We start from the raw sequence: 8,699 nt of genomic DNA, 5'->3' as shown, positions 1-8,699 counted from the left end.
AAACTGAAAGAAGGATCCTATCACTGGAGGCAAATATCATGGTTCACTGCAGCCATAAACAAGATAGGTCTGGAACATTCTCTCATATTAAAAACAAATTTCTAAGTAGGCTAGGGAAGATACGGAAAAGATAAAAGATTAAATGAATATGGAAAGGAATGAGCATCAAAACGAAGTAGCAAAAAAATTAACAGTTATTAGCAATAATTACATTATGGTTTATTGTACTATGAGCATCAAAACGAAGTAGCAAAAAAATTAACAGTTAACAGCAATAATTACATTATGGTTTATTGTACTAGCAGTCTGTGAAATGACAGGAGTTCATTACAAAGTTCAAAGAAGAACATTAATGGAATGTGACTAAATATAGCTGTAATACAAATAAGAGAGGCATAATAAGGATATGTTGAATTTATTAAATTTTCATTTAATAGTGATTCTGAAAGTAAGTGCCAAGATACATGGTTATTTAGGTGTATATATAAGGATTAGCTCATTGTTTTAACTTGCTCAAGCCAGAAAAAGGTAAAATGAAATAAAATAAAAATACACAAAAGAGTCTATTGGCAAGTAGTTCTGGAGTATTACACCAATAAGAGAGAAACTCATCAGTATTGATAAGAACTCAGAATAACCAAGTAAAATGGGATGAAAGAGCAAATCAGCAGTGTGGTCACATAACAGCTCAGTAAGTAGAATAAACTATTAATGATTATAAAGAGTTGAACTATTTTAAAGATATGAAATAGTACATATCCTAATAAGGATAATAACAGATTCATTATCTTATTTTGTAGCATATGAAATATCTACTAAGTATATATTTTTTAAAACTGCTAATTTATTTTTTTCTATAAAGTTGAGATTTTTTAAAGTTTATTTTGAGAGAGAGAAGAGAGCATGGAAGCAGTAGAGAGAGAGAGGGAGAGACAGAAACTCAAGTAAGCTCTGCACTGTCAGCAAGGAGCCAGATGTGGAGCTTGAACCCATGAACCATGAGACCATGACCTGAGCCAAGATCAAAAGTTGGACATGTAATCAAGTAAGTCACCCAGGTACCCCTAAAACTGCTAATTTAAATAAAACACTAATTAGAACTATTTAAAGAAAACAGTCCAATATGTCCAATAAGAAAATGGCTTAATTAGTATCGCTGGTCATGTAAAACTTTAAAGAGTCCAAAAATTCTGGAGAAGACCAATTTGAAAAATTAAAATCTAGTGAGTGATAGTGACATAAATATCTAAACAATAGGTAAATTCTTATAAAAATGTCTAATAACCAGTGGCTCATAATGAACACCAATTGCATAATCCAGTCAACTATTCTGACTAAGGAAAGAGATGATGGACACTTAATCTCTGTCACTAATTTTCTTTCTTTCTTCTTTTACTTTTCCTTTCCTTGCTAAAATCAAAGTTCTATTGATTGTTAAGCTGCCAAAACTCAGCAAGGCAACACAGAGAGAATAAAAAGTATAAATCTACAAACCCAGTTGAAGTCATGGTAGTAATAGAGTTCTAAACCCTCTAAATGTGAGTTTACCAAGTTTATAATCATTGCAATAGTTGTAGATTTCCCCCTTCTTTAATAAATCTGAGACAGATAAGACTGGCTTAGTAAATTTTATAAATATTTAAAAGTGCCCCTTTGGATCCTCATTGGTAGTATCTAGAGATAAAAAAGGCTCTCTAAAGGAATTGTATTGTGGTAGGTATTTAGGCAAGTCTGTCATGTCAAAACAAAAATTTTAAAAGAAATTAATCATTTTCTGACAGTGGAAAGAACATTACACATCTACCATTAAAACAAGAATAGAAAATGAAACATAAACAAATCTACACAAATACCATGCACAGACACAAAACTTTAAAATCACATAGGGGGCGCCTGGGTTGCTCAGTTGGTTGAACGTCCAACTTCGGCGCAGGTCATGATCTCATGGTTCGTGGGTTCGTGCCCCGCGTTGGGCTCTGTGCTGACAGCTCAGAGCCTGGAGCCTGTCTTCGGATTCTGTGTCTCCCTCTTTCTCTGACCCTCCCTTGCTCACGCTGTCTCTCTCTCAAAAATAAATAAAACATTAAAAATATTTAAAAAAAAACACATAGTATCTGACTGGAAGTTTTCACTCTCTGAAGGAAGAAAATTATACATATAAACAAAAAATTAGCAAAGGATTTATTTGAATAATATTAGAATTTAGTAAGCCAAAAACAATGAATAGGCAGAAACAAACACCAAAAGTAACTGTAAGCAAAACATGCCTGGGAAAGAAATTGATGTGAAATTAACTAGTTAATAATTAGTGAAACGCATTTGCCACACATACCAAAAATGAATAGGGACCATCCTACCCAAACAGATATTCAGAAGGTTAACTGACATAAAAAGGAGAAATAGTTGGCAATATCTAACAAAACAAAGTATATATATCACTGAGTGATTGTACTTCTTCTTTTTTTTTTTAATATTTTTATTTATTTCTAGGAGAGAGAAGAGAGACAGCGTGAGCAGGGAAGGGTCAGAGAGAGAGGGAGATACAGACTCTGAAATAGGCTCCAGGCACGGAGCTGGCAGTCAGCACAGAGCCCGACGTGGGGCTCGAACCCACGAACTGCGAGATCATGACCTAAGCGAAAGTCGGACGCTTAACCGACTAAGCCACCCAGGCACCCCATGAGTGATTGTATTTCTAAATAGAGTGGCCAGAAAGTCTGGAAGCAATAAGAGCAACATAATCGCTTTGATTACTTCTTCTTATAATGCATCAGTTTTCCCAGTGAAACTCAGAAACAAAAGTCTTTTGTACATGTATTTCATTCAAAAGAGTTCTCACCAGAATAGCTTTTTTGATATCATGTAAAGTGCTTACCCACACTAAAGGCACTCCCACATTCCTCACATTCATAGGGTTTCTTACCAGTATGAATTCTCTGATGTTTTGTAAAGGATGAACTATGTCTAAAGGCCTTCCCACATGCCTTGCATTCATAAGGTTTCTCTCCAGTATGAATTCTCTGATGTTCAGTAAGGGCTGAACTATGTCTAAAAGCCTTCCCACATTCCTTACATTCATAAGGTTTCTCACCACTGTGAATCCTCTGATGTTGAATAAGTGCTGATGTAAGTCTAAAGAACTTTCCACACTCTTTACATTCATAAGGTTTTTGACCACTGTGAATTCTCTGATGTCGAGTAAGTTCACTACCGACTCCAAAAGCTTTCCCACATTCCTTACATTTATAGGGTTTCTCACCAGTATGAATTCTCTGATGTCTAGTGAGGGATGAACTGTTTCTAAAGACTTTTCCACATGCCTTGCATTCATAGGGTTTCTTTCCAGTATGAATTCTCTGATGTCGAGCCAGTTCTCTACATACTCCAAAGGTTTTTCCACATTCTTTACATGCATTTGGTTTCTCACCTGTATGAATTCGCTGATGTTCAATAAGCTGTGAACTAATCCTAAAGACCTTCTCACATTGTATACATTTGTATGGTTTCTCACCAGTATGAATTCTCTGATGTTCAGTTAACTGTGAATGGAATCTAAAGTCCTTGCCACATTCCATACATTTGTAAGGTTTCTCATCAGTATGGATTTTCTGGTGTCGAGTAAGTTGTGCATGCACTCTAAAGGATTTCCCACAGAAAGTGCATTCATAGGGTTTCTCACCATCATGAATTATTTTTAGTGGAGTTATTTCTTCATCTCTTCTAATGGTCCTTTTATATTCCTTACATTTATAGCACTTCTGATCATTATTAATTTTCTGATGTATACTAAGGTCTTCATAAAAACTAAATGGATTCCCATATTCCATATATTTACAAGGTTTTTCACCAGTATGAATGTTCAGTTGTAGGGTATGTGGTTCATCTCCAAAGGTTTTCCAATATGCATTACATTGATATGTTTTCTCACCAGTATGTATTCTCTCACATTCATCAAAACTTAAGTCACAGCTAAGGACGTTCCCATATTCCTTACATTCATAGGGTTTCTTGCTTTCATGAATTCTCTGATGTGATATAGGAGATTTATGATGTTTATAATTTGGCACTTTTTCAGAGATGATTTTTATTTGGCTGAAATATCCCACTTTAGGTCTTTGTACTTCAGTCTTGCTTTTGCTTTGCCAGTTATTTCTGAAAATGGAGCTCTCAAGACCAAGGAATTTACTTTCTGTTACTTTCCACTGAGAACGGTTATTTTCAATAATGTTCTTTCCATTATATAAACACTTTGTGTCATACTTGGACTCCAAATCTGAAAGAGAGGGGAAAAAGAAACAATTTTTTTCATGTGCCATAAAAATGAAACATTTATACAATTCAGAGAAAAACTGCAAATATAAACAATACAAGTGAGTGATTAAAATACTGTAATGAAGTTTAATAATTTTTTTAATGTTTAATTTTTGAGAGAGAGACAGCGTGAGCAGGGTAGGGTCAGAGAGAGAAAGATGAAGATACAGAATCCGAAGAGAGGCTCCAGGCTTTCAGCTACCTGTCAGCAGAGCCCGACGTAGGGCTTAAACCCATGAACCATGAGATCATGCCCTGAGCCGAAGCCGGACGCTTAACTGACTGAGCCACCCAAGTGCCCTTAAAATACTATAATGAAGTTTTAAGAAAGATCAGAGAATGATGAAAGCATAGTATAAGATTGTGAGGGAAACAGATTAAGTAAATGTCTGACATATAGGTGTTGATCACCATCTAGTAAGTTTGTTGTCAAGTACTAATATTACAAGTCCAGATAAACTGACCAACATCAATAGATGTAGAACTAGTTATCAATATCATGTAGAGATGCTGCTGATGTGGATCACAATTTGATCATCTATGCATACTAATAATTCTGTATAGTTTTTTTTAAACAATAGAATCCAAATACTTTAGTGGATAATGATGTGTATAAGACCTCATTTTAATCCATTATCCCCTTTCACATAATCTCTTACAGCAAACCAAATTTCCACCCACATTTCTCAGAAATGGATTCTTTATATATGACCCACATTTCACTGTCTGGGTCCAAAAGTTAATATCCTCAGAAAGGATGTACTGATTGTAAGTTCATATTTGTTTCTGTTCTAATATCTAGTTGCTTGCCTTCAAATTTTTATTTTTTTTCAATTGTGTATTCAGTAATTTTCTGTTGTTACACTGTTTATTCCTTGAATTCCAAAAGGACAAAAGTAATCACTTTTGATTACAAAAGTGTAATTCAGTGTATATGCCACTGAAAAACAAACCCCAAGGACATATACATTGATAATTACAGGGAAATAAAATGACTGGATGAAAGGAATCTAAATAAGACGAAAAGGAAATATTACAAAGATCAGTCACTGGGTAATACAACTGATCATCAAAATAATGCTGTGCCTGGGTGGTTCAACTGGCTAAACATCTGACTTCAGTTCAGGTCATGCTCTCACAGCTTGTGAGTTCAGGCCCCGCACTGGGCTTTGTTCTGAGAGCTCAGAGCCTGGAGTCTGCTTCAGATTTTCTGTCTCCCTCTCTCTGCTCCTCCCCAACTTGTGCTCTCTCACTCAAAATTAAATACATATTTTAAAAATAATAATTATGTAAGCATAAAAATAATGCAGTAGTTTTAGTATGTCTTCATGCTTTCTAACCCTCACATTATACTGCAGTGATTTATACACACGCACAAATAGTGTTTATGAATGTTTTCTAATTGACTCTCCACTTAGACTGTCTCCATCACTGCTGTTAATTCCCTGCTATGCAGAACTATGATTTTCTTAACGTCAATACAAATGAAGGATTTTATTTACTTTTCTTCATTAGCTTTTTCACTATCATCTATCCTACAGAGATCCTAGTCTATATTTAAATGTTTTCCTTCATGCTCTTTCCCAGATATCCTTTCCATTTTCCTGTACTCAAAGCCACCCATGTTACATTCCGCATGTCAGTATCAGACTATTTTTGGTATTATAGTAGGTATGTATCGTATTATATAAGGATTATGCAGTTCTGAAAAGGGGAATAAGCTACCAGAATGATGTGGAAAAGGCAGCACAGGTGGGCAAGAGTGGAAGGCACTTTGTAACAAAGGATCTGTTGAACACTAGCTGGAGACTAGTAATCAGATGAGAGGATAACCTGAGGAAAATCCAAAGTGAATAGTAAACATTGCATAATACAGGGCAAAAATAATTTCTTGTGACTGAATTATGTTATATGTAACAAAGGTATAATAATGCAATCATTATTGGATTAGAATAATAAAATCATAAAAGAATGCCAGTATCAGTAAATCAAAAAGAACTTCTACCTAGAAATGAAAAGACGGGGCGCCTGGGTGGCTCAGCTAGTTGAATGTCTGACTTTGGCTCAGGTTTTGATCTCACAGTTTGTGAGTTCAAGCCGTGCGTCGGGCTCTGTGCTGACAGCTCAGAGCCTGAAGCCTGCTTTGGATTCTGTGTCTTCCAATCTCTCTGCCCCTTCCCTGTTCACGTTCTGTCTCTCTTTCTCAAAAATAAATAAATATTTTAAAATTTTTTTAAAAAAGAAAGAAAAGACTCTCTACCAAATATGGAAATGTAACTGAAATTACAAAAACTTCAGAGAATGACCGCACTGAAAATGCAGTTGACCCTTAAAACCGGGGTTATGGTCCCTATGGTCTGCACAATCAAAAGTCCTCATATAACTTTGACTCCCTCCAAACTTAACTATTAATAGCCTACTGACTGGAAGCCTTTCTAATAACAAACAGTTGACTAACATATATCTTATATATGTATTATATACTGCATTCATACAATTAAGTACAAAAAAGAAAGTCTTAAGAGAAAATACATTTATAGTATTGTATTACCTTTATAAAAAAGTTCACATTGAAGTGCACCCATATAGTTCAAACCTGTGTTGTTGAAGGGTCAACTATATTACATATTAAAACTATGGAAGTCAACGTTAGTCACACAAAAAAGTAAGGATTTACCTACTTTTGACACTAATTAGCTGTGTAACCTTGGAGAAGCTGCCTAAGTACTCTTTGTCTTAGCAAAATAATACAACTACTATTCATGTCATCAGGTTACTGAGGAATTAAAAGATTTAGTATATTAAAATTGCTTAGAACAGGGCCTACCACATGGCAAGAACTATATGATCTGACAGGAAAATAGGTAGCTTTCTAAAACACTAAAAGATCCTTGCTATAATACTGACAACGTTAAATGCAAATTATTTAACCACAAAACAGGTATGAAACAATGCATATTGCAGGCACAGAACATAAATTCTGTTTATCCATTTAACATGAATTACAGATTCTTCTAATAATCATAATGAATCAGGACACAGTTTCTTAGCTATTCTTCAAGAATCTGGGATAGAAAATAACAAAGCATTTATAGCAATTCTGAATTTAATCACAATATAATAGCTCTCTCAAAAGATATATTATATGTGTCCTAAAATTTAAATTAAACTCCCTGGGTGTCAGGGAAAGTAGAAATATGAAGGGACCGAGAAAGTACAAACATCATGAAGCATGAGGAATGTGCTTAATGGAGGTGTCATCTCCAACATAATGTTCAACCCACACAGGGAGAAGAAACATACCTACTTTCTTGCAAAAGATAGTCTTGGGTTTATTGACAAGCAACTGATAGAACAGAGCAGCTGATCGAATAGACCATATTCGAAATTATATGAAGCAGATAAATTTACCCAGTGAGACCAAGTTGCTATAGTTCTCCATCATCACATCCCAATATAAGTCCCTCTGAGCTGAATCCAGATACTCCCATTCCTCTTGAGAGAAGCTGATGACCACATCCCTGAAAGTCACCAGTTCCTAAAATAAAAAACCATATATTGATGAAATAGAAGGCAATATTTTTGAGAAAAAGAATAACATTATGGTAAGCCGACTAGTAAACTAGTAGGCAAGGGTGGGTAGAAGGTTATAGTATGGGAAGTAAGGAAATTAGTGCTCCCAAATAGGACTATCTACATATCTTTAAAGAATCCATTTCATTCAGAGAAATCTTCATGCATATTATGGAATTTCTTAGTCAAGCATGTCTGGAAATAAAATGAGTTTACAAATTAAACAGCATGTTCATACACAGTGCATACTACATGCCTGCCACATGAATTAATCAAGTTGAGTTTCTAGATCCTTGTTCTTCTGTAAAGGAAAAATATCTAACTTAGAAAATGGGATGTGAACACTATAATTTCTTACAGCTCCAAGTTCAACACTGTGTTAAGTATTATTTAACAATGATATGATCAGAACTTTTACTTCTAATGACAAATTATTTAATAAGTACTTTTTAGTGGCTAAAGAATAGTCTATTTGGTGAAAAAATATCAGGCTTAATTGTATTTAGACATTTACGGTAGATAAGGTGTTCTTCAATTCTGGGAGTCTATAATCATCTATTTATGTATGATGGAGGCCAGTCAAAATCAAATCCAATCTACCTGGAAACTCTACTCTCTTCAGGAAAAGTACAGAATTTTCCCATATGTAATCAAATGGATACATCTGATCTTTATCTAAGAATATGACAGTACAGTAAATTCCTCCATCTAGGTATTCTATTTCTGCTCTATAGCTGGTGTTAACAAGAGACTCAACAAATAAGAGTGTTGAAAATTATTTGGAGAATAGAAAGGTACATAGGAATTACACTGTT

General features: G+C 34.7%; 1 protein-coding gene across 5 annotated transcripts in view; it reads right to left on the bottom strand.

Annotated features, from left to right (window-relative positions):
- Positions 1-2,616: 2,616 nt before the first annotated feature.
- The window catches only part of ZNF529 (zinc finger protein 529), a 31,411-nt gene continuing 25,328 nt past the window's right edge, over positions 2,617-8,699 (bottom strand). For all 5 annotated transcript variants that reach the window (XM_039249724.1, XM_039249720.1, XM_039249721.1 and 2 more), the window contains exons 3-4: positions 7,723-7,849; positions 2,617-4,273 (exon numbers count right to left, since the gene is read on the bottom strand). In XM_039249724.1, coding sequence (XP_039105655.1) covers positions 2,859-4,273; positions 7,723-7,849 — 1,542 coding nt within the window. In that variant the 3' untranslated portion in view covers positions 2,617-2,858. The remainder of the gene's footprint in view (positions 4,274-7,722; positions 7,850-8,699) is intronic.

The sequence above is a fragment of the Hyaena hyaena genome, unplaced genomic scaffold (genome assembly GCF_003009895.1).
Source record: "Hyaena hyaena isolate Hyena2069 unplaced genomic scaffold, ASM300989v1 scaffold_345, whole genome shotgun sequence".
Classification (NCBI taxonomy): domain Eukaryota; kingdom Metazoa; phylum Chordata; class Mammalia; order Carnivora; family Hyaenidae; genus Hyaena; species Hyaena hyaena.
This window is presented reverse-complemented; position numbering and strand designations above follow the sequence as displayed.